This window comes from Syngnathus acus, chromosome 16, assembly GCF_901709675.1.
Source record: "Syngnathus acus chromosome 16, fSynAcu1.2, whole genome shotgun sequence".
Taxonomy (NCBI): domain Eukaryota; kingdom Metazoa; phylum Chordata; class Actinopteri; order Syngnathiformes; family Syngnathidae; genus Syngnathus; species Syngnathus acus.
In genome coordinates this window covers 3,401,525-3,427,853 of record NC_051101.1, presented here as the reverse complement: position 1 = coordinate 3,427,853, position 26,329 = coordinate 3,401,525, and the positions used below count along the sequence as shown (strand labels likewise).

Genomic DNA, 26,329 nt, shown 5'->3' with positions numbered 1-26,329 from the left:
CCCCCCCTCCTTAATCTACTCAAGACCACTTGCAAGCCGATCTAAATCTGCAGCATCTCAGAAGCGTCCTCCGTTTGGTTTCCTCTCTGTTACAATGCTCGCAAAACCTCGCCACTGCTGAAGCAAACCAGGGCAGAGGTCAAGATTGCTCAAGGCCTCGTTTAGTCCAAAACAGGATGTGCACTTTCCAAAAATCCTCTAAATCTCTGAAGAGGATGTGCGCATGTTAGCACAATGACATAACACAAGTTTGTGATTAGAATCATAACAAAGTGTCAACCTTTGTCCAGTTGTACTCCTCAAATATCGGATTGGAACAATTGTGTCTGATTACAATTAATGTATATTCAAAAGTAATCAGTCCAACATAACGGTCCTGCTGGGACATTTTATATACAAAATAGTTTCCTCACTTGCAGGCTGCTTTTCTGTCTCATCAGGCCTTCCTGAGGAGATATTAACAATTGGATGGGAAAGATTCAATGGCTGCATGAACAAATGACAGGGGTGAGACTTTTTAGACAAGTTTGACATTTTAATGAATAAGATGTGAAGAAATGTAGCTTCCTGTTTGGATTTTGTATGTGTGGTTTTTGTCTTGTCAGGGACTGGAGCTGCAGCATCTGCTTCAGTTTTGAGGTTTGAATCTCAGCTCCAGCCTTTTTGGAGTCTTGTTTTTGTTTGCCCTGTCTTTGCTTCTGCGTAGGTTTCATTGAAGACTAAATCACAGGTGTCAAATTCAAGGCCCGGCTCCACCACTTTATTTTTTTTGGGGGGGTGCCCACACCTGCATCATGTTTCCGGGTGGATTTGATTGATCACACCAACGCTTGTTTCTCGTGCTTTGGTCACCTGTGTTTAACCGAGCCAATCAAAAGCGCCATTACCGTCCTCTGCTTCTTTTCTGACCGAGCGAGCGTACATGCAGCCTGTCACCGTTCAATTTGTTTATAGTGGTCTCCTGTTCTGCGCTGATGGAATAAGCATTATGAGCCAGCCAGTAATTGCATGCGGAGCAGTGAGTGGAAAAGCGCACCCTGTAGAGCGTCACCGGAGCGCATCTAATGACGGCCTGCACCGGCCTCCCACCCACCTGTGTGGAAATAGCTGCCTGACATGCAGGTAATTATACCCAACACCCCCCCCCCCCCTTCCCCAAAACCGTACCACAACACCTTCTTTTTTTTTACTCTTCTGGCAAACATCCTGCTTTAATAGCACAATTCTTCTTAAAAAAAAAAAAAACAGCATTCGGTCACTACGATGCATCATGACGTCATCATCCAAACAAATAGCGCTAATGTTAGCATTATTGGTGTCCATGAAACAACCGTACCAAGTAAACAACCCAAAGTCAGCTGAGATAAGTCACAGTTGACCTCTGACCCTAATTAGTATGATGTGGGCCCAAAGGGAAAATTGTAAGCGCTAACCTCATAACTGCGAAGATAGACTTGTTCACCACTAGGGCACCGCTCTGCCCAACATTTATGTTGAGCTCTTCCTTGCATCTGTGCAACAACAAATGCATTGAGGGAGCATGCAAAAGCACTTTCATTCATGCGTCATATATGAAGCCCATATGCAACGCACCATGACCCCCCCCCCAACAGCACACATTTTTCTATCCAAAAGTATCCTGATAATTCACCCGTGCAAGTGACTAGAGTATTCAAGCTTTTTTGCGCCAATCTTCTCCCCCTCCCTCCTCTGGTTTCATCGCTTTCATAATTGCCACCAACATAATGACACTGTTGCCTTGGCAACCATGTTTCTATGGCTCCTCTCCCCCCTCCTCATCTTCTTTCTCTCTTCCCCCCCCCCCCCCCCCCGCACATTCACCAGAGGCTGATCACGCTTCTGCCGGCTGCCGCTTCAATTAAACTTCTTTGCCGTTTCTGCTTTCTGGGTTGGGCTCGCACTTTTTTCAGTGATTAAAACAGGAGGGATGAGAAGGCGCCTAATCAGCTCGGAGGAGAGTTGAGGGTCTCATCATCATCATCAGCATCAGCAGCAGTCAGGCAGGGTCCAATCACAAGCAGCTGCAGCGGCAGCATCTCGCCGAGGATCACGCCTGCTATTCTATTCTACAAAAGTTGCATCGTGAACCCCGCTGTGGGTTTCTTCTGAATCGGAATGTTCCAGCTGACGCGTGAGAACATCTCAGAACATCTCGTCTCGTGGTGCTGCTGACCCACCCTCCCCCTAGTAAGCCACACACCCCAACGTTTCCCCCCCTCCTCTTCCCTATATGTCGTGCGTGTGCGTGGATTTATCAAGAGCGACGACGATGGAGACCTGCGACACTTGTTCGTTCTAACTAAACAACACAAGGAAGAAAAAGAAAAAAAAACAGCTGATCCAGAATCCGGGATTCCAGGATCCGGATCAAGTGCAGGTCTAATAAAGAACAGGCTGCCTGTCTGAGTGAGAGACGCGGAGGTTGAGTGCGCAGACTCCGGCGACAAAACCTCGCACAGCGACGCACAGGTAAGACACGACACTTACATTAAAAAAAAAACATTTAAAACCAAAGCGCATGTTTCTGTGAGTTTGTCAGGTTTTATCTGCTGCATCACTTTTTATTTTTTGGACAGTCACGCGCATGCTACTTCTGCACAACGTTTGTTTTCATCGTTGTTAAAAAGAATATATGTATATACATATTACCGACGCAAATTAGCGCAAGTCCACGCGCATATTGAGAATAATGATATTAGCAGCGCTCGCGAAGAAGCAGACATACACCGGCGAGGATACACCCACGCACTCTCAGCAGCAAGCAAGCAAGCAAGAAAGCAAGCAGCCCCACAGCTACATGCAAGTCATGTCCATTTCCCCGTTACAAGTTACAACTAATTAATGTGTCGGTGCGGGGGGGGTTAAATCGATGTGCACGTCAGTCACTCGTTGCGCAGCAGCAAAAATAATGAATTTGAAAAACAACAACAAGCCACGCTGCTGTGGTTTTTAATTAAGTAGCCTATGTCACGCAGTCGTGTTTCTCTTTTTTAATCTCCCCATGGTTGTTTTTTTCGCGATGCATTTTCTCGTTTCCCGTCAAACACCTGTTGCAACGCACTCGCGCCAAAGTAACGCTCGGTGGGTGTGGCTCACGCACGCAGGGTTGTTTTTTGCATGTTTATTCCTTTTTGGTTGTTTTTATCTTTTTTTTTGCGTCCTCCTCCCAGTGGCTGCTCGTAAGTATGCATGTTCACACTTGTCAATGTGCCATTCACCCCCCCCCCCCTTTCTCCTCCCGCCCCCTTGCTGCAATGCCTCAGTGGTACAGTGCGCTTTTGCTGGAGGCCGCTGGCCAAGTGATGCTTTGTGGAACAAATTAGGGTCCAGCTAATAATAATAATCTTACGAAGACGAACTTGTGAGTTTAATACTCTTACAAGAAAGCCTTTTCAACCATTTGTTTTACCCGTGGGTTCCGATTGTGTTAGCTTCCTTTCCCTTCCCCATCACAGACAGCGCTGCAGTGCTATTCTGAGAGTTAGCTGCCTCAACCCACGCACGGATTCTGAGAGAAAGCGAGAGAAAGGCAGAAAGAAAGGAAGGATATGGGGAGAGATTTGTCTCAAAATTGTTCACATATTATCCACAATTCACATGTTTGATGTTGTGTGAGCATTTATTATGAATTATTATTGCCAAATATTCAATTCTGTTTGTGAAAATGTTGAATGTGTGTTTGTAGATCAATTGGCATACGCTTTTTTAAGTGATTAATAAATTTAGTTGTTTATTTTTAGTGAGACAATCGTCACGCTGTTTCAAGAGCAATGTGTCGAAAGGCCTGTCCCCCTTTTGTCCGCTAGGAGACGCTGTTGCTGTCTCCGTTTAACATGAACGCGCCATCTATTGTGTTTGGTTGAAATGGGAAAACGGAAAATAAGCGTTTATGTAATATTTTATTCTTTGTTTATCCACCAAACATCGTGAAACAACGCATGATCGTATTTCCCCCCTCAAGCTTACCTTTCCTTGAAGCCGGAAGTTTATTTTTCAGCTGCTACTTCTTCTACGCCAAAGCTTTAACAGCTGACGAAGAAAGTCAAAACCACAGGTGGCAAACAAACTTTGTTGGACTTTGTTTCCTGACTTGTGTTAAATTAGATGAACACTCGTTTTTCCGAGAAACATTGGATCATTTACAAAGATCGGGTGAACAAGATTTACCTATCAATGACGTCATTGGTCATCTTTCGATTATGCTATTAAAACCAATCACTGGGGATGGTTGATGGTGTAGTGCACATGTCAAACACAAGGCCCGGGGGCCAGAGACGGCCCACCACATCATGTGGCCTGCGGAGACAAATTGTGCATCAAATTCATATGTCAATATTAAAATGACTAATTGTTTTCACTTTTAAAAAAATAGCTCTATTGCTAGCAATTTTTATTACCATTCATATTTTTAAAATATGTTAACAGTTTTCTCTGTTTTGAAAACTAGTTATTCATCTAGTCATTCACTAGTTTGTTGAGTAGCGTATACTATATATAATTTGAGACATTCAGACATTTGGGTTTGCAATTTCAATGGCCCTTCGAAGGAAACCATGACTATGATGTGGCCCGCGACAAAAACAAGTTTGACACCCATGGTGTGGTGGTACAGTTGCCTGTCTCGTGTGCAGGCACCATGAGTTCGATTCCTGTTTATGACGGGGTGTGTGTGTGCGCGTGTGTGTGAGATTAAAAAAAACTGAAACCAATTTTGCATAAATGATCCGACACAACATAAGATATAAATTGCGGATGTCTTTACGTATCTGAATAACAGATATCAATTGTGAATATATTTGTGTGAATAATTTTGACACAAATCTCTCCCCATAGCAGAGAAAAAAGGGAGGAGCGGAAAGGCTGACTGTAAAGAGATGTTTAGGAATGGATGGACATGTGTCCTAATGTTGCGGCTCTCGTGTGTGTGTGTGTGTGTGTGTGTGTGTGTGTTGTGGCGCTAAGTGCTGGGAGAAATGTACTTGATTGTGTAGCCAGCCACCCACATGCCGCCCTCCCACTCATGGTCGTCTCTGCTCCTATACCTCTGGCTCTTCCTCCTCGCCTCTCTTTGTGCTTCTTTCAATCCCTTCCCTGGCTCAGTTTTCCTCGATTTACCTTGCCACTAATCACTTCATCTCTTGTTTGTATTCCAGCGGACTCCCTTGGAGAGAGAGAGGTCCCTTGGTCTTTTTTGGCCCCGAGCCCCCTTTACCAAACCCACCCCCTCAAAAGCTTGCAGGAGCCCACCCTCCCCGCCGCCTCCCCTATCCATATGTGCCTCCATTCTCTGCCGCACATTTTTCCAAATTACATGTAATTATATTTTTCTCCAGTCACAGACGAATCTGCCACCGTCTCATTATTTGCCGGCACCTCCAACACAATAACTTTCAGGCATTTACATATTTCTCTACAAAAGTGATATTCTTTGAACCCACTTCCCAGTGACAAATCAGGGATAATTTTTCTTCCCTTTTGATATTTTTTTTGGGACAGGAGCCGTCATTCATCACGCGCTTAATTAGTCACCCCAGTTTAAATGGGACTGGCAATTTGGAGCTCGGAAGAACGGCACAAGTCGTCGCTCGCAATGTCTCTCGCGGGCGGGGAGCCATTTCCTCGGTTTGTGCTTACTCCTAATTTCCAGCGCTAGCGGCCTCCTCCTCCTTCTCCTCACACTTAAAAGCTCCCTCATTATCACCCACCAGCACCCCATCACAGTCACAGCTTGTGCCAGGCCAGCGCCGATACTTGCCAATCCGATCCCGGAATAAACAGCAAGAGATAAAAAGTGCAGCCATAGAAATGCCCGAGGAAGATTTAGTACGACGGGGGGAGTCTCCCGCGGGCTCCCCTTAAGTCACCGAGTGAGTGACAGTCGATGTTTACAATGTGCCGATGAGCTATCTAACGAGTGCCTACTTTTGAATGTGCCATACCGTAAAGCAGATGATAACGTTTACATTTACATACAATCGATACGACATTGCTGCTCAAGTGCCGCCATCAGTACAGGAATGTAAAGGACTGCCTCATATCCGAAAAGCATTGCGACAAAATTCATGAGCAGCTATCTGAAATCGAAGCTACCAGTTAAGAGTGGGTTTTTTTTCCTCCCTCGGCCAATTTTGATCTCGCCAGCTTTTCTGAATGAAGCTGCTGTTGTTGCATTGTGAATATTCACAGCTACGCTTTTGGAATCAGCTGGTGAACTAAAACCTGCACAACAAAAGCGCCGTTCCAATCGTCATGTAAAAATGACGCCCACAGCCAATCTCCGCATTCTGGCGCTGCTCTTCCTTCTCACGCACGCCACCGGGGAGGATGTCATCCCATCCTCTGCCGCGTTTTCTACCCAGCCCGGCCCCTCCATCCCACAGTCCAATCCGAGGCCGGCCGCCCTAAGGAGTCGGCCCAGAGTCCCTGAGAAAGTTCCCGAAAGCCCCCCAGAGGGAGTCCTGGAGGCGCCACCTAAACCCATGCCCCAAATGATGTTCCCCAAAAATGTGACATCATCCGAGGCACTGGCCCCGCCCCTTGGCGCCGCCCAGGTGGCCCCGCGCCTCATCGACGTGTGGATGGACGTATGTCAGGGTTACTATGACGTGATGGGACACTTTGACAACTCCTTCAACTGCACTAAGGACATGTTCATCTACTGCTGCGGGACGTGCCACTACCGCTTCTGCTGCCCCGATCGAAACCAGCAACTGGAGCAGGACAGCTGCAAGAACTACGACTCGCCCGCCTGGGCCAAGACAGAGTCCAACGCCCTGGTCATCGAAGAGGACCTGGGTCCCGACCCGGATTTCGACCCTCTCAAGCAGCAGAGCCACAACACGGGCTTCGTGATCGGAGGCGTGGTGGTGTTCATGGTGGCCGTGGCTGTGGGTATCAAGGTGGTCTTCAACAAGGTCCAGCACGAAGCCATCCAGAGGGACCTCAATATGCCAAGGTCAGGAGTTTTCCAGATTTCTGAAAAATGTATCTATCTCTGCTTTTTTGATAAATTAAATTAGGCTTGTTGCTTTTTTCCAACTCTGGTTGACGACGCAACGTAAACAGATATAAATAAAGTCTAAAGTGGTTGTTATTTGGATTGTTTGAGATTTGGGGTACAGAGTGTGAGTACTCTTGCCACCTCGGGCTAATCCCACACATCCGCGTATGAATGATGTGAAGAAATGAGGTTTTCAGGACTCAATGAATGGCCCAGATTCATCATTCTGGCTTCACAATCATTCTCTTAGTCATCAGCTGGAAAAGTGCGAGAGGCTGCCGCAAAACTCCTCGGGGCCTTTCGGCTCATATGCTGCACCGTGTCGAACCGACGATATTGACAAAATACTGTTTCGATACATATAGCCGACATTTTATGTCCTGCTCGATCCAGGAAAGGTAATCGTGTTCAGAACAGAAAACTAATTTCTATTATGACCCCCCCCCTCTCGCCGACCACCGTAGAGCCTTGGTCGACATGTTGCGGCACCAGTCCAGTCCGGTGCAGCAGGACGAGAGAAACAACAGCGTGGCCCTGACCGTGGGAGATGGCCAGGGGACGCTGGGGAGAGCGCCGAAAAACCTCTACGCTCCAGGAGTGCCGAGCAAGGACAACAGATGTGAGGGTGTCGGGCTTAAAAATAGCGCAAACCCACGACTTGATTGTCTGGAATGTGCGAATGGGTGCTTTTTAACAAAGCGTAGGCCAACACTAGCTTTGTTGTTTTAATGACCTTTTTTTTACAGGAGTACTAAATTGTAAGATAGATACTCAAACTATGTGTGTGCAGATGGACTGTTTTCTTTTTAATTAAAAATCCAGTGTAGTATTGTAAAAAACAACTACACAATTTTTTTTCCAACAAGCAAGGGTTTGCAACGCTAATTATTAAAAATTTGCTATTCATGAGACAGTCACTTGAAAAACATATTGAAAGGGTGTCGAGTGTGCTTGAATTTTTTTTTTTAAAAGTGCTGCGAGCTGATTATGAGCCATTCTGTTCTTTTAATTACAGTGGGCAACCTGCAGCACAATTTTATCCACACGTCAGGCTCCAGCCCCCAACACACTGCGACTATTGGTGAGTTCCGCGCTTGCAACTGTCACGACTTGTCTTACTATGTGTCTATGTTGTCATGGTTTCTGTCCGCGTCTCTGTATACTCGCCCCTCCCCTCCTGTGTCTGCCCACGATCAGTGTAATCACAGTCAACTGCCTCTCGTTACCTGTTTCGTATTTAAGTCCTGTCTGCGTGTCAGTCCCTGTCGGATTATTCTGTCACGGAGCGGAATGGAGCAGGGTGACCAAATGCAGCTTGGACCAGGGTTTATTGAGGGAAAAGGGAGTTGGAAGGGAAGATGAGGGGAAACAGACAGGAACTGGCAAACTAATATTACAGCCTAACAAAACACCAACAGGACTGACTGACCGACAGGGATGGCAAACAGAAAAAGACCGAGACAAGACTACAGACAAGAGACAAGAAACAAGAACGATCCGCAAGGGAGCAAAAAAATTGTTAAGGCCCAAAAAGCACCACAGTAGTCACAAAAGTTAAACACTTCAGTGACCAGCACCTGGACCACCCTCCACCACCAGCTCCCACCCGCGACGCCCGATCCACGTCCGTCGTCGGAGCTTGTTCCAGCGCCATCGGCTCCGCGGCCGCCATCGGACTTCGCTCCAGCGACGCCGGACCCGCGGCCGCCATCGGAGTTCCTCCTGGCGCCATCAGACTCGTGGCCGCCATCGGGCCCCACCCCAGCGTCGCCGGACCCGCGGCCGTCGCCGGACTTCGTGCCAGCAACGCCGGACCCACGGCCATTGCCAGACCTCGTCCCAGCGCAATCAGGACTCGCGGCCGCCATCTGTCACGACTCGTCCCCGGTCGTCTTACTATGTGTCTATGTTGTCATGGTTTCTGTCCACGTCTGTGCCCCTCCCCTCCTGTGTATGCCCACGATCAGTGTAATCAGTCACCTGCCTCTCGTTACCTGTCTCGTATTTAAGTCCTGTCTGCGTGTCACTCCCTGTCGGATTACTTCTTGTCTCTCGTCGTTCCTGTCTTTCTGTTCTTGCCTTGTCTGTAGTCTTGTCCCGGTCTTTTTCTGTTTGCCATCACTGTCGGTCAGTCAGTCCTGTTGGTGTTTTGTTACATTAGATTGCCAGTTTCTGTCTGTCTGTTCCCCCTCATCTTCCCTTCCAACTCCCTTTTCCCTCAATAAACCCTGGTCCAAGCTGCATTTAGTCGCCCTGCTCCATTTCCGTTCCGTGACAGCAGCAACATGTACACTGACAATATACAATCAAAGTCATCACGTTCATAAACGTATCCTTGATTCCGGGGGTTAATCTTTTTGAAACTGACGGCTTCTAGCCTAATTTCTTTTTAAAGGAATGTATAGTCTGGATCCAGATGATTTTATTGTGCGGCATCACTTGACAACAAAAAAATATCACGTTCTTTTCTTGTACCCGGAGGAGCACATCTCATTTAACACCCACCCATGGCTTCTCGCAGAACGCACCCCCCGGATGAACAACGCTCAGCTGGCGGCGGGGGGCACCTTGCTGTCCAATAAACACAACAACACCAAATCCCAGCCTGCCTTCCACCACTCCCTGCACAACCTGGCTCAGCTGCCACCCTCCTACGAGAGCGCCACCAAGCCCGAACTCAACCGATACTCTTCGCTCAAACGGCTCGGTAAGTGCTGCCCCCTCCCCAGATGCGAGGACAAACGTTCCGCCGACCCCCTCGATCGGCGAAGCTCTAATAACCCGTCAGAGATGCCTGTGCCGATAAACAACTAAGAAATGTCGTTTGGCTTTCAGAAAAAGGTTTGGATGAGTACTCATCTGGTTACTGCACCACCAAGCGGCGCCCGCACACCGCCCAGCCGGCCCTTCAGTCCTCCCAGCACCACCTCCACTGGGGTGGGGACTACACGCTTAGCGGGAGAGGAACGCTGCCCAGGCACGCGGCCCGTCCTTGGATTCCCCCGCTGCCGTCCGGCATGCCCGCCTCCCCCACTCCCAACCCTTACCCCTTGGACCCCCCCCCGGAGCCCCAGTACAACCCCAACTACGACACCCTCTCCAAACCCAGGAAGGTCAAGTCCACTGACCAGCTGCTCAACATGGGCGACGTCCCCGGCAACACGGGAACTCTGTCCCGTCTTTCCAAGAACCAGCAGCACCAGTACTACAAAGCCATGGCTGCCTCCGGTAAGAACTCCAACACACAGACCCTCACTCGCAAGACGCAGGACAGGCAGGACAGGCAGGACAGGCAAGACAGGCAAGACAGGCAGGACAGACAAGACAGGCAGGACAGGCAGGACAGGCAAGACAGGCAAGACAGGCAGGAGAGACACGAGAGACACGAGAGACAGGACCGGCTGCTCATGTCCCCAGACCATTTGGAGGAGAGAATGGGCGGGATGGGGGTCATGGAGCCGTACGCTCACCCGGGAGGGGGTGTCCCCACCCTGCCCCGCCAGCAGAAGGCCCAGTCCCAGCAGAACGTGTGCGCCACCCCCTCCCTGGACCGACACCACATGATCAAGATGAACTCTCACCCGACGTCCGGCAGAGAGCAGGAGAGGAACCCGGGCATGACTGGCCACATCAGCGGGGGCATGGGCTGGGCGGGGGAGGCGCCTGGGGCGGGCGTTGTCATGGGAACGGGAACACTAGGGGGCCACAACGCCCGCAGGATGGCTTTCGCGAGCAAACGACAGAACACCATTGAGCAGCTGCATTTCATCCCGGGTGGCGGAGGCCCCGGCCCTGGCAGCGGGTCCGGGGGGAGCGGGGGCGGCGGGGGCGGCGGCAGTCAGGGGATCAGGACAGGGAGCAAAAATGAGGTGACAGTCTGAGTGGGCATTGTGCCTAACGTAGCGAGCGCTCAACCCTCGCCGCTGGACCAGAGCGCCCAACCCTCGCCGCGGGACCAGAGCACCCGTCTGCATTTAACCTAGAGATTCACAGCTGCCAGAAATAGAGAATATTCTTAGAGTATAACATACGCTACTCCCAAAAAGTTCGGAATTTGGGGTGACTGTTGAGGAAATGTTATAACAGTGGACTTAATTCAAACTCCAACTTTTTGCAGTTTTTACTGTTCCCTAAAGAATTAGCTAAACCACAACAGCATTTGTAATTTTTGTACATTTCCTCATTGCTTCCTTTAAAGGGATTGCAAATGGATGTAAATGCGGCAAGATGGCAGCAAAGGATGGCTTTTATCACAATGAAGTTACTCAACTCACATCTTTTTCTTTGCACCCAGATGCCATGAGAAAAACTACAAAAGACAAATCAAAGTCAAAGTCAAGTCAAAGTCAGCTTTATTGTCAATCCCTTCATATGTCAAGACACACAAAGAAACCGAAATTCCGTTTCCTCCATCCCACGGTGACGAGACATACAAGTAGGCGACACAAAACAAAAACAAGAAGGCACAAACCATAAATAATAAATAATAAATAAAATAAAATGAGCGATGAATAAAAACAGACCAATAACCCATTGAATATGAGGGGCAAAACCGAGCCAGTGAGCATACAGCAAGAACAGGACGCTACGCTGAAAGGGGGAGCGAGTTCAGGATCCTAACATATATATATATATAACTAATATTGTGTTTGCTTAGGAGTCTTTGAGCAAAAACATCTTAACGATGCTTGTTCAGATCCCAAAACAAAATGATACAATTTCCGGTGGTATTAAGTTACCCTGTTGAGGCTAACCGCTCATTTTATGTTCATCCTGAAATTCCACCCGAAAAAGACAAATATCCCTCCCTTTTTGAGAGTAGCGTATTTAGGCTATCCTCATTAGTGTTATAGTCAAACAGCTTGAATACGACCACTTCTTAAGACGTTAGGCGCGCTCCAGTTGTGTGATAGCATACATCAGCCATATTTTCTAAGTGAATTTGCCATCTTTGCCATATACACAGCAGTGCCATTACTTGCACAGAGTGGTAGGATGGAAGAACACAGGACATGTACAGTAGACCGTTTTAAAAAGCACTCAGGAGCCATATTAGTTTTACACGTATATAAATATATACATAACATTATACATGATATATATACTATATATATACGTATATATATATATATATATATATATATATATATATATATATACATACACACACACACACACACACACACACACACACACACACACAAATCAAAGGACTGATAAAGAGAAGAAGACCATGTGGGACAGTGAATTTTATTAAAGAACGGAGCCGACTACCCGCTTGGCCAGCTCTCGCCTACAATGATTTATTACCAAGACGATTCTCGTGGGTGAGCATCAAGACATAGTTCTGACCTCGCAGTCACAAGGAGAAACTGACTTGCGTTGGGTCCCGTCAGCAAGAGTGACATTTTTCTGCCTTTCTGGCACAACGGAGCATCTGGGGACGACAAAGGCATTCAAACTGTGGACCGACACGGACACGGACCAGTCTGATGCCCAGCTGGCTTAGTTTGCCGTGTGACCTTAGTTTCGAGGAGGAAGTCTCACCGGACGTCGCTTTGCGCTGCCACAAGTGTCAAAGACGATATCAGAAGATGACAGCGTCCCATTGTTTAAAATCAGGACCTGACTGCAAAAACAAATGGGCTACCAAATAATCAAGAGCCATGATTACAGTGGGTATTAAAAGTCTACACACCCCTGTTCAAATGCTTGTTTTTTGTAATACATAAAAATGAGAGCAAGATAAATCATTTCAAACTTCTTCCACCATCAATATGACCTGAGAGGGGTAATAAAAATAAACAACTGAGATAATGTGGTTGCAAAAGTCTGCACACCCTCAGAATTGGGGATGTGGCTGTGGTCCGAATTGAACAATCACATTAAAGCTCATAATAAATAAGAGTCAACACTAACCCGGCAATTTTTAAAGTGCCTCCGATTAACTCCAAATTAAGTTCCGATATTCCGGTGGGCTTTTTCTTCATTCTTTCCTTTTAAAAAAAGATTCATCTTGCCCTCATTTGTTTTTAAATCACAAAATGTTGCATTTGAACAGGGGTGTGTAGACTTTTTATAGACACTGTACATAAGAATCGTCAACTTGCTTTAATGTAACCGAAGATGTTTTTCCTTTGTTTTTGTATCGATTTAAACAGAGCACAAATGAATAGACAGTCATGTCGCAGAGGTTGCACGTACCCAACATGTCCTTCAAAGCCATTTCATGGGGATTCAAAGAAAACTACCACAGAGGAAGCTGGTCAGACAATCACCACTGTAATGCGTTTCGCCAGTTCCAAACATGCGAGCGATATTCTGTACAGGCGAGGAGACTTTGGGATGGCCAGGAAACCCTTTCCAAACATCCTCCCGCGCAAAGACCTCGCTGTGTCATAACACGCTGCAGCCAGTAGGGGGGTTAAAACCCATTGAAGACAACCCCAATAAACATCAATAACAACGCTTATCAATACTAAGGGCTACCCTCTCCTTACACTCTGTAGTATGTGATATCTGTGGTCCATATGAGATGCTCTTGATTTTGTGTTGATATTGTCATTGCGTAATGAGTATATTCTTGTAGAAAAAAGATAGACGAGCAATCGGAGCACAGTTTGAAAGAGTCAACACAAGAGACTGAAATTTGCACAAATAGACTAGCCGGCCCCTCAGATTTTGCGGAAGTTTTTTTTTTTTCTGCAGTTTTTAACGACAAAGGGAATTCAACCGCCGGCTTTTCTCTACGAAAGGACAAAGATTTCATTTGAACAATCTTCCTATACGCATTGCTAAATGTAGTTGTTCTCAATATGATGGAGTGTTCTTATTGATGATTATTATAATTGTTATGGTTATTATCAACGATTATCTTATAGTGTGATGTTCATTTACTTGGTGGGGTTTTAGTGTTTATTGTTTTTGGATAACTTTTAGCATTCTCATTAGGTTCTATTGCGTTTCATACATGTGGTTCCTTGATGCATGCCTGATTCCATTCTTCGAAGAAGCATTTCTAGTATGTCTGGACTCTACGGTCATTTTCTTGTTTCTAGCTGTACGTACTGTGCCTAGACATCGGCCTTATGGCGTCTTGATCTCATATGACTGCTTGGGTTGACACCGAAGTTCTAAAAAGATTGTTGTAAAGAAAGTTGGGATAGGACGGGATGCCACCAGACAAGCAAAGATCCCTTGTTTGATTCTCGTTATTTAAAACCTGTGATTCCATTCCATTATGTTTTTTTGAAATGTTTTTGTCAGAGAAGGTCTGGTGGGAAAACATCAGTGAATATTTCAGGGAAATGGACCCTTTACGTCACTCCCACTCTGTATTCGCTAATGTAATAAGATGTAGAAGTGCAACTATAAATGGATTAAATTGACCAGTTAACAAATTAACAACAACTTTTAAATTTTAATAAGTGCTGAAATTTGTCCCGATTGTCAGTGCACACGGGCTTGCTAACCACGCTAATGGCTACCAATTAGTGGCGGGCTGTGAATTTGGCACCGAGTCCTACCCAAAGTAATCCGCATCTTAATACCAACAGTCTCACGTCGCAGGTATGGGAAGCACTTAAACTCCGCAAAACACAATACCAGTCTTGTGGTTAGCATGATGGCCTGCTATGAACAATTTCGCCTCTGTTAGCATCTTAGCATCTCTAGCGTCTTTTCCTTCTCTTCATTTCGTCATTGTTCATGTCACATTTTCAATGTTCTTTTTGTTTTGAATTTGTTTAGGTTTTATTAAATTAGCGAATACCAGCGACGCAACTAAAGGTAAGACAAAGCTTTGTGTACTGACATGTAAAGGGTCTATTATAGAGAGATACTTTTTTTTTTTCGATTTTAAATTTGAATAGAGCCACAAAAGGTTTGTAGCAAAGTCTGTATACTCTCACAAGCCATATCCATCCAAACTCATGTTCTCACACTTTTCTAAATGGTTAACCTAATTTGTGCAAGTAACGTATTTTGTATAGCTAGTACAATCAGAAAACAATTTTGAGTGATATCTTCATTAATTTGAGAATTAAAACGCAAATTCTGTGTTAGTATTTAATGAATTGTGTAGTGCCAAACTCATAACGTTTGCAGTCTTGCTTCTTGTCACGGCTACAACAGTACACGATGGTATAACCTTTTCACCGCTGAGAGCTAAGTAACAATACACAGGAATGTAAGGGACTTTTTTTTTTTTGGGGAGAGCGAGAAATGAATGAACATGGTGTGAGTTTTGAACCATTATGAATTCATTTCGACCGAGGAAGCATAATGGCCACTTGAAATGTCAAAAAAAAAAAAGCATTGCCAAAAGTAAATGACAATTGTAAGGACAATAATGGTGTCCAGTAGCCTAAAAATGAATTTATTTACATGATTCAAACTTTCAAACAACCTTTTTTTCCCTCCCCTTTTTTGTTATTCTTCAATGCATTGATCCCGTTGGATACGACAATGACTTACGGGGAATTTGTATAATAAAGTTGATGGGAAACATTTATTGGTCTTTTATTTATTTTTTTGAGTGGGAAGTTTTGCGATGAAATGTTCTTTAAAGTCATGCATTTATATTCCACATTGTATATTGTAATGATAAGCAAAAAAAAAAGACATATTTGACAAAGGCGTGAACCCAGGTCAACATAATAAAAGCGATACAGAGTGGACCAAATTGTAGCTGGGTTATCCAGCACCAGTGGGAGTCGATAGCTTGCTCCACTTGCGATACATGAAATGAAAAGTAGAAAGAGTCCTCAAACAACTGTCTCGCCCGCACAAAGTTATGTCGCGCTCTTGCCGAGGCAATTGAGTTTATATTCAAAAGGTCTCCTCCTATAACTGCATTTATTGCACTGAGTCATTTTGGGAGTTGAAATGGAAGATTGCTTTTTGGTCGGCACAAAAATCATCTAATATTATGTTATGGACCGTGCTGAACAAAAATTTCTTTTGCACCTCGTTTGTTCATTTCAAGACAAGGCCGACGAGACAGCCGTGCATAATGAATCTTTCGAGGATACATTCATGACTATGAAATTAGAGCTCCATTGGATTACATAGACTCGCTCCGTCCTGATGATTATCCTCCCAACTCAGACATGATGAATACTCTTAAGATTCAAAGCGACAAAGAACTGGGATGATTCACATCTGTGTGATTACAACCACTGAATAATAATAGGCAGCCAGGGAAATGATACAATAATTATTTTGTGGCAAATGGAGAGCCATGTGAATCTTTCTAATACTTGGGAAATGTGCTTTATTATTATGATGGCATTTGTTAAATCAGGCCCAATTCCATTTCAACCATCACATGTTGCAGACAGAGAAGATTTAATGGAGTTCTAAAAAGCTGTGCATGTGCAACAAGGTGAGTTTTTTATTATTATGAACTCACCCTTTTAAGAGATATAATTTTTAAACTAACTTGAATTGGGGATGGGGGCAACTACATTTTTTCTTTTTTAAATCAGAGAAGGGAGTGTTTTGTACACACAGAGTTGCCTTGCAATTACTGGAGTGCGCAAGTAATTTGTGTAAGAATGCTGTAAAAAAAAAAAGAAGAAGAAAAAAGCAGCGTCTTCCGAGTATGTCGGGAAAAGAGCCAAGAGTTCATCATCGAGCCTCGCTGGCTCTACCCGGAAACATTAGAAGGGCCGGAAAGGACCGATGTTTGGGGAGCACACGTCACTCACTTTTTTTTAACCCCAAAAATAATTAGCGCCCACCACCATTGCAACATTTTTTTCCGGCTAATAGTGTCACTAAGCCCCTTCCGTGCTCCCCGTCGAGGCTCAAGTGGGATGCGGAAGGACTACGGCGTTATCCGTCGGTGATTGTTATTCGTGCGGTGGGAGACAGGCGAGCGGGCGGCCGGACTCGCTTTAGCTATTTGGCTCGGCGTTGCTGAAAATGGCTCCGGCTAAACACTGGAAACCGCACGCAGCAATGGAAGCCAGCGCTAGCTGCTAGCTTGTAGCTAATAGCTAGCTCGGCTCGAAGAAGAAGGCGTGACAGGCCGCATCCGTCTTCTGCGCTCTCCACGCCCAAGTAAACATATTTTATGTCCAAATATGTTACTTTGAGTGGGGGAAAAGCTAGCGTCATCATTTTAAGTTTAGCTTGCATATGTTTTATACCGATGTTTGGGCGACGGCTAACGTTGTTAGCATGATGCAGACCCTTTCCTCCCTAGACGGAGATAAAGCAGCTCTGCTATCGGGCTAGATTAAATGATTCAACCGGGGTGAATCATAGAGTTTGGATATTTTGGCTACTTCCCCACTACTGTTTATCAACTTGCATTCCCCGAGTTGCACTGTTGTTAGTTTGCGTGTTTTAACCCGCCTCCAATGTTTACACTGCGCAGCGAGGGTGATGCTAATGTGTGCGCTTCTTTTCTTTGCCTCTCCCCCTGCAGGATTGATGCTTTGCCCGAAAATGCGAATCGGCCCAAACTGCGATAAAATAACTCCCTCGTTCATCACTCGGGGGATCGTGTTGTGCCAAAGATCCTTAGGATCAATAGGAGGAAACGGTAAGAAGTGAAGAGGTGAGGGGAAAAAAAGACACTACGTCCAATGTGAGACATTGGAGTGCAGCCAGATTGCTTGTTTACACGTGATTATAAACGCAACACACAGAAAGAATTGAAACAACTTTGCATTGATTTGACCATGACTTTATTTAAAGCTTGCCACATCATACAACCAGTTAAATTCTCCATTTGCAACTTTATTAAAGCAAACAGCTGCATTGCTTTGTTTACATTTGTATTGAGGTGATCGTAATCTGTGAAGGAAATTAAAACAGCACAGCAGAAATATTTACTCATAAGCATATTGATTTTGTAACACTAAAAATTACTTGAAAGGAAAGATGACAAATGCATTCAAGTTTATGTTGACACTAATATCCAGACAGACAGCGCACATTTAAAGTGACTCAAGTAAATGAAAATGATTTACAACCGCCTGCTGGCATTTTGACCGACATTTAACGATGATTCAATGAATCACTCAAGAAGTGTTTCACCAGTAAACGATAAACCTGATCATTGTGCGCTCCTTGAATTTTCATAATAGATTAAAATGTCACCTTTGTCTTCTGTGCACGCAATCACTGTACAGTAATAAAACGATGAACGCGATAAAGGTTGGTATTAAGGTAATCCCCATGCTTTTGCTTTTCTCACTGTAGTAAATCACTGTCGACGACTGCCATTGTTATCGTTTAGAAAGGTAAAGGTAGAAAGATGGAGCACAAAGGTCAACCTTTGATAACAGTGTAGGTTTTATATTTAGATTATGTTCATTGTATATAAAAAGTCCACACACAACTCAACAGACGTGCGGTTTGAAAAAAAATAAATAAAATTGATAAGATGACTTATTGAAGAAAAAAAAAAAATACTACCATTAATTTGACCTATAACCTGTACAGCGCAATTGAATAATAAAAAAAAATCTTCATGAGAGGGGCGGTGAAATGTAACAATGGGAATAATGGGGTTGTAAAATTGTGCACACCCTCGCATTTGTACAGGGTGTGTAGACTTTTTCTATTCATTGTATATACACCTAGCGACCCCAACAATGACACACAGTCTCAACCGTTTTGAACGTTTGAAAATTGATTTAGCATCATTGTGCCGCAATCCAGCAGAACCACTTCAGGGTAAGTTGTTATAAAGTCTCAAATCTTCATTATGATTACTTATCTGAAGTGGCTAAAGAAGTATTTTTGCCCCACATGACGTTTTCTATGAAAGCTTTTCTTAGTATGAATTGCACTGTTGATACTGTGTTGACCTAAGTTTGAATTGGAAAAAAAACATACCCGAACAAACAGCTTGCTCAAATTAGCCTTATTAAAATGTCAGTGGGTGATGGAAGAAATGACTTCTGTGACATGTATTTTTCTTTAACTTTGTGTTTTTTTCAGCGTCAGGGTCTTCTTGGCTGAACACAGATGAGGAGTCTCGCTTAGATCAAGGAAAATGTCAATGCAGTAACTCGCAAAGGAATCAAGAGGAAGTCTATTGAACTGCTTGGCTAAAAGTTATTCTAAGCAATTTTGAAATTAGACGGAACACCTTTTTTTTATGCTTTTGAGCTGCTCCGCTGCTTCGGGAAGTAAATTTTAAGCAGTGGATGATCGCGAGTACCAACAGCTGTTTTTGTACATATAAGAAAACTTTTAAGTGACATTCAAGCGTTTCTGGAAAAAAGAAAAAAACATTTTCGCCGAAGTGTCTTTAGGCTTTTTTTTTTGTATTTCACTCCTCTTGTTTTGGGACTCTTGTTGCTGCTCCTAGCACTGGAGGTTTGTCCTTGCACCCCCCATGTGCATGTGAGTGGGAAATGTTCCAGTTTGGAAAATACAATTTGGACATTATAGAGATGTTAAGTGGGCACCAGGCCCACCAGTTCAAAGGCCTTGGGTTAGACCGACAACTGCAGCATCAGCAGCAAGTGCAACTCCACCAGCACCAACTCCAGCAGCAGCAGCAGCAGCAGCAAGCTGAGTCGTCTGGAGCTCTTCTGTCTGGACTTGGCTTGGGCCCCCTGCAGGGGTCAAGAGGTAACGCCTTTTCTGATTCTGCCTCCATTTTTGCCAAGATGAGTGCCCCTCCTCCCCCACCTTTACAACAGCAGCCTTCCTCGTCTCAGAGCTCTCGTTCAAAGTCAAGCAAGATGAGCAGCAACAGCAGCTCAAGCCATTCTTCGAGCTACCCACAGTTCCTGCGCTCTTTCCACCCGACTGAGGCAGCACTAGCGCAGGAGCAGTTGCACCCAGGTGTAGGCCGCTTTGAGCACTTTGCCGGAGGAAGTAGCAGTAGTGTGAGTGCTGGGGGATTAGGAGGATTAGTAACATCCGCACCTCCACCCCCACCTCCTCTGCATCCCGGCCTCTCTGTCCCCCAAGCCTCATCCGGCCCCTCTTCGTCCTCCCCTTCCCCTTCAACCTCTGTGGCCACCTCTAACAACCTCGCTAGCAGCAGTGCAGTCAGTTCTTTGGGACACCAGTTGGTTGGGGCCCAGTCTGATGCACGGAGCCTTCACCAACAATTTAGTTGCATGCTAGCCGCAAATCAGTATTTCCTCTCCGGGGTGCCTGCTAATGCTAGTTTAGAGCAGTTTCTCGTTCAACAGGGTAGCCATAACCACTTGGGGATCGGTTTAGGCCAGAGTGGTGGGGAGCCGAGTACTAGCCTTGCTCCGCCCCCTGCGCTTCATTCCTCTCACTCGCATAGCCACTCCGCTTCTCAATCACAGCAGGCTCCGCAGCAGCCGCCCCAGCAGCAACAGCTTGCGCCTCACGCCCTATCTCATCCTCACTCCCATTCTCATCCTCACCACCCGCTCCACCCCGGGTCCCAGCCCTCATCGCTGGGCGGCTTTGACTTTCAAGGCATCCCCGTCCTCTCGTCAAATCAAATAGCCTCGCTGATGCAGCAGGAAGCGGGTTTGCCGCTTCCTCTGCCACTTCATTTATCCTTGTCTAAGGATGACGCGAAAGCGGACAGCGCAGGTAGCGGAACAGGCGGCGGCGGCAGTAGTAGCGGCAGCACTAGTAGCAGTAGGAGGAAGAAAGCGATGGCTGGCTATCTGCCCCAGAGAAAATCTGAAAGCACTAGCAACGGTCCCAGCGGCCACAGCAATCCTAGCACGAGTAGTAGCAACGGCGCACTTAGTCATAGTCAGCCCCCAGCTTTAATTGGAAGTGGGGTGGGCTTACCAAATATGGGCGGAGACCCGTCATCCCTGCTTGCCTCATCTTCATCCTCATCAGTAGTTTCTTCTTCTTCTTCCTCCTCTGCTCCCTCTTCCTCCGCTGCCTCAGTGCTGGTTACTAACGAGTCTCACCTTTCTAAATCTGATAACTTGAGCTCAATGCAAGCTAACGCCACCGAATCTGACACCGAGTCAATTTATAGCTGTGGAGAGTGTGGCAAAAGCTTCCCTCACCTTTCGAGCCTTCGCAGGCATATGCGTATGCATGAGCCAACCGCAGCTGGCACTAGCAAATCGACCACTACCGGCCCAAATCCCGTTCACATTAAAAGTCAGTCAGACCCGAGCCTCCCCCATTCGACCCAAGAAACTCCTCAGCCCATGTCCAATTGTTGCCCTAGCCCAGACAAAATATTTCACTGCCCCGATTGTGGCAAAGGCTTTAAGAAAAAAGGTCACCTCCTGCAACACGGTGTCCTACACTCTTCAGCCCGCCCATATGGCTGCTCCACCTGCTCTCGGGCTTTTAATCGTAGAGAGTCACTGACACGGCATGAGAAGATACATGAGGAAAAGCCATTCCGATGTCCTGCCTGTGGTCGTGCCTTCCGTGAGAGCACCTCTCTACTCAACCACGCTGCCTCAGGCACCTGCGGCAAGCCAGGTAGGGGACCCAAACAACGAGGCAGCAAGACAGGAAGCGACGGTGAGGACAGAATAGGGGGAGGGAGCGGAGGAGGTAACGGAGGAGGGGGAACTTATCCGAGCAATCGGGGGGTCATTTATGGGAAAAGTGAGGAGAAGGAGGGTATAATCATTGTTGGGGAAGGAGAGCAAAAATCAGGGTTAGGATGTGATCTGTTTCAGTCTGCAAGGGGAGGGAATTCAAATGACAGGGACAGAACCGATGGTAAATACCCCACTGACTACTCTCGGAATCGTTACACAGGCTACCATGAAGACCACCGTTCTCAAGGTAATCCATCTCCGTGCTACTCTGGTGCCTCCCCCTGTGGAAGCGGGATGGCCGGCCCAGCTCTGAGAAAGGCGCCCCTGGCCCCAACCCTGCACCCGCACTCTCAGAGCCACAACCAGCACCATCATCCGCAGCAACAGCCCCACCTGCCCCTCTCCTCGCTACTGGATGACTCGGAGGATGATGTCACTAGCTCCGTCAATAATGCCATCTCTGCCATCACCGCGGCAACCGGAAATAGAGATGACAGGGGGGACATCATAGGAGGTCTACTCGGCGGTCTTGGTCTAGGCCCCCTGGGTTCACCGTCAACATCGAGCATGGATAAGAATTTCCGAGGCGGTGGGAACCAAGAGGCGTTGAGCAACAATTCGCAGAATCCCGCCGCAAAGCCCAAGCGTCCCCGCAAGCCCAGAGCCAAGAAAGATCCGGCAGCTGACGGGCAGCCCCCGAAGCGTAGGCAGTACACTCCGAGAATGGGAACCAGCGGGCTCCCACGCACTCACCTCTGCAGTGTCTGCGGCAAGGGTTTCGCACGCCGCGAGACTCTACGCCGGCACGACCGCATACATACCGGCGAGAAGCCTCATCACTGCACTGTTTGTGGAAAGTATTTCAGGGAGGCTTTCCACCTGAGCAAGCACCAAACGGTTCACTCTGGGGCTAAGAATTACAAATGCGGCATTTGTGGGAAGGAGTTTGGCTACTCCCAGAGTCTCAGGAGGCACAGCAAGCTCCACCAGAAAGGGGAGATGGAAGAGGTGCCAACGACACCAGCGCCAGAGAACATGAACAGCTTTAATCCCAACCCCCAGTGCAGCGTGACCCAAGACGGGAACCAGAACCAAGTACCGAGCACCTCCTCCTATTACTCCTACCCTCAAGATGTCAAGCCTCAAGATACCCAGCCGCATCCGCAGCCCCCGCCTCGTCTTTACACCTGCGCTATCTGCTGGAAGTCGTTCCGCCACCACTTCCATCTGACCGCCCATCACCAGACGGTTCACGAAGGTGGGGGTGAAAAGCATTTCTGTTGCGAGGTGTGCGGAAAAGCCTTTGCTTACTCCAACAGCCTTACCCGACACAGGCAGTCCCAGCACGGGATCACCCGCGGCGAACCGTCCAACCCCCAAGAAGGCAGCAGCGGCGCTGCAGACAACAGGGGAGGGAGCGACGTGAACCAGTCGACGTCGGAGAGCGAGGCCGCCACCAACGCCCTGCTGCAGATGGCCCCGGCCGCCGACAACCACGGGGCTCCGAGTCTTAACGTTGTCGCTCACGGCCACCAACAGGCGCCGCCGCCGCAACCGCCGGCCGGTTATTCTCCCCTCTTTTACGACACCACAGCGACCCAGTCTTCAGCCTCCGGCGCCTCGTCTTACTCGCAGCCTCTGCCCCCCAATTCTACCATCATGCCGCCCCACCACCCGCACTCCCCGGCCGGAGTGAAAGGAGAGCACATTTATCCGGCCGGATCCCGCAGCCGCACTCTACACACCACGGCCCCGTTCCAGCCCCTCACGGAACTGCCCTCCACCGAACATCACCATCTACATCATCATCATCATCACCCCCACCACCATCATCCTCATCATCAGTCAGGTGCCCAGCCCCAACAACACCTCGACTGCAGCAACCAGTTGCCGCACGATGAGATCAGACGACACAAGAAGAAAAAAAAAAAGTCCGATAAGAGAGATTGGCAGGAAAATAAATATGAATCCCAAGACTTAGTCAGATTTGACGGGAGCCACAAGAAGAGAAAGATAAGTTGTACAGTACGCGGGCAGTCAAAGAAAAAACAAGGCTCTCTTCGCTTGACAATTAGGCGGGGTGAAGGATCCGGTGGCGGTGGGTATAAACTTGTCAACACCGGGGGCGTGAAAGTTCAGATCCTGTCATCCTTAAAAGTTCCCGTGAAGCGTTTTGGCTGTCCTATATGTCCCAGTTCTGTGTTTTCCCGCAAAGCGGGGCTGCTAGTCCACATGGCAATTAGACACCCACAAAAAGCCAAACCCACACGAGAGCGACTTCAGTGCTGCGTATGTGGGAAGCAGTCTCAGAGGCCCCTGGCAGCTTTTGTCCATCGGGCTTTTCATCGCGCCAGAGGGACCTTCTCCTGCCAGTGCTGCGCCGCTCGCTTCTGGAACGCTATCCTGCTCCAAAGGCACAAGGGTTCCTGCAGCCGCACGGCTAAAAGAGCGCGGCAGGCTGATTCTAAAAAGCCGACGCTACTAAAGAGACCAGCAGAAAGACCCACCCGAGATGGTCAGGGCGACGTGCCCTACCATCTACTGGGATCATACCGATACTGAGCATCCCTGTACCGGATGTGACGACACGATGACAATAAAGGGACTAGTCGATTTTAGACTGCTGAGTTTAGGACTGAGTGTGGTAACAACTACTGTAAAACATCACCTGAAATGCTTCCAGATTCTTTTGGAATGTCTTTCAAAAAAAAATGTGACTGTTTCCATAGGATCACTAACCCCCTTAAGTGCATTGACACTATGCTTGGCAGACACTGTGCAGTCACTAGGCAAGTTTAGCTAACGTTCCCTGCACATGTATCGCTCCTCATATTCTAACTAGCATCCTCGCTACACACCTTTTTGCTGTATGATAAACCGTGACTCTGCTGTGTACTTTGTATGGTCCATGTAGCACCTCTGAGGATATTTTTTAACATGTAAAGTGATTTTATTAGGAGTAGGGACTTTGGGATTACGACAACATTTGTTGATAGTTTGTCAGTGCATGTTTGTTCTCTGGTCAAGTTTATTGCTGAGGTGATATGTGATGGCTTCTTCAAGTATATCCCACAAGTTTGTAGTTGTTAATTTGATTTGAGGGGTTACTCCTATACGCCCGAGTGATTGTAATCACCTATAGATAAAAACATGTCAATGGTAATTAGTCTAAAGGGCCTCTCTCCTGCCAAAATGAAGAAACTTACAAAAAGCCTTGCTTTTTATGTTGGCTTCATTGAGTTGAAAAGTTTCCTAGCTTTTATACCAAGGGATAGAACACAAGGTAAACAAGTGAACTATAACGCGTTTGTCTCATGTTATTTGTATGCTCTTTTTAGCAGTAATTATTTCTACAGTGCTTCACTTTATGTTTAAGACAAGGACCTATTCTCCAAGCAAATGTACTATTCCATGTATTTATGTATGTAACTGTCTTCATACCAATCTTAGACTGAACCTCAAACTTTTAGTGTGTGCTGAGTCGCAATCATAATCTTACTGTCACGTTGTTTTTTGTTTTCTTCTAAAGAAATTTCCTCACATATGAAATGTCCATGCCTGTTTCACACCTTTTTTTCTTCTAAAGAAAAAAAATATAGTTTTAGTAGATTTCTATCACTTTATTTACTGAAAAGCCAGTAGTTGATTATATTTGAAATGAATAAACCTTGAGTGTAATCATTGTTTTTTCTTTTCTGTTGAAAATTATGCAGAAAAAAAAAACCCGATCCAGGAATATACGGTAAACAAATACACTTCATGATACCATCCATCCATTTTCTGTACCGCTTAGTCCCCACGGGAGTGCTGGAGCCTATCCCAGCGTCATCGGGCAGTAGGCGGGGGACACCCTGAACCGGTTGCCAGCCAATCGCAGGGCACACAGAGACAAACAACCATTTGCACTCGCACTTAGGGACAATTTGGAGTGCTCAATCAGCCTACCAAGCATGTTTTTGGGATGTGGGAGGAAACCGGAGTGCCCGGAGAAAACCCACGCGGGCCCGGGGAGTACATGCAAACTCCACACAGGGAGGGCCGGAGGTGGAATCGAACCCGCACCCTCCTAACTGTGAGGCGGACGTGCTACCCAGTGCCTCACCGAACCGCCTACTTCATGATACCAGGTTTTATAAACATTGATGTTTTTTTTTTTTTAAACTATTCCTGGAATTCAGATGTACTGTGTTACAGAATGCATTTTTGGCAGTATTACAAAAGCTTCTGTTTATTACTTCAGTTTATGGAATGCACACTATACAGACTACATTTCTCCTACATCCACTTAGTCATTATAACTCCACTAGGTGTCAGTAAAGCACACAGGACTACGGTTCCCAAGCTCCAGTGTGGCTTTTCTATCCTGGTCACATGGACTGGACTATGATAAGGGATAATGCTTTGTGGTTGTGAGATCTGCCTGTGTTTTTCACCTTTAAATTGAATAGAGGGCCACCGCCCATTATTGTAAGAGATCATTTGGTGTGTTTAGGGAAATTATCTGATTTCACATTATTGGTATGAAGGTTCAACACCAGTGACATTAAGTGACTGACAGAGAGCAATTAAATACGCTTCTTTTTGGCAGGAGGTACTTAGTATAACCTGTGTATCTGCTTTTTTTTTTAAGCGTTTTTGTTCAGTTGTGCGCTTCAAATAGCTTGGGTGACAGAAACATTCAGACCTAAACTCAGGTCAAGTTGATGACGCGTCCAAGTTTAATTTTCAAGTCTTGATGTGATTGGCTTCTAAATCAAGCCTTAAGTTAAATTTAATAAACAGAGCTGTCCTGAAACAGAGGCGAACTAACTGTTAGACTTCTAAATCA

General features: G+C 46.5%; 2 protein-coding genes across 5 annotated transcripts; both read left to right on the top strand.

Moving 5' to 3' along the window:
* The first annotated feature begins 66 nt into the window (after positions 1-66).
* LOC119135910 (protein shisa-6) lies at positions 67-10,957 on the top strand. The gene is made up of 9 exons (XM_037273918.1): positions 67-507; positions 606-639; positions 955-1,122; positions 1,932-2,490; positions 5,175-6,976; positions 7,486-7,640; positions 8,037-8,102; positions 9,543-9,728; positions 9,857-10,957. Exons 5-9 carry the CDS (start codon positions 6,279-6,281, stop codon positions 10,900-10,902), a joined length of 2,151 nt encoding a protein of 716 aa, XP_037129813.1. The 5' UTR covers positions 67-507; positions 606-639; positions 955-1,122; positions 1,932-2,490; positions 5,175-6,278; the 3' UTR covers positions 10,903-10,957.
* Positions 10,958-16,613: 5,656 nt separating this feature from the next.
* si:dkeyp-69b9.6 (zinc finger protein 865) lies at positions 16,614-25,179 on the top strand. Of its 4 annotated transcripts, none has more exons than XM_037273536.1 (4): positions 16,614-17,086; positions 17,457-17,573; positions 18,980-22,759; positions 22,836-23,070. In XM_037273536.1, exons 3-4 carry the CDS (start codon positions 19,399-19,401, stop codon positions 22,925-22,927), a joined length of 3,453 nt encoding a protein of 1,150 aa, XP_037129431.1. In that variant the 5' UTR covers positions 16,614-17,086; positions 17,457-17,573; positions 18,980-19,398; the 3' UTR covers positions 22,928-23,070. The 4 variants fall into 4 exon arrangements, with proteins under 4 accessions (XP_037129431.1, XP_037129429.1, XP_037129430.1 ...); XM_037273537.1 differs by having other exon boundaries at positions 16,621-17,086; positions 18,980-19,618; positions 21,722-25,179; XM_037273534.1 differs by having other exon boundaries at positions 18,980-25,179.
* The last annotated feature ends 1,150 nt before the right edge of the window (positions 25,180-26,329 follow it).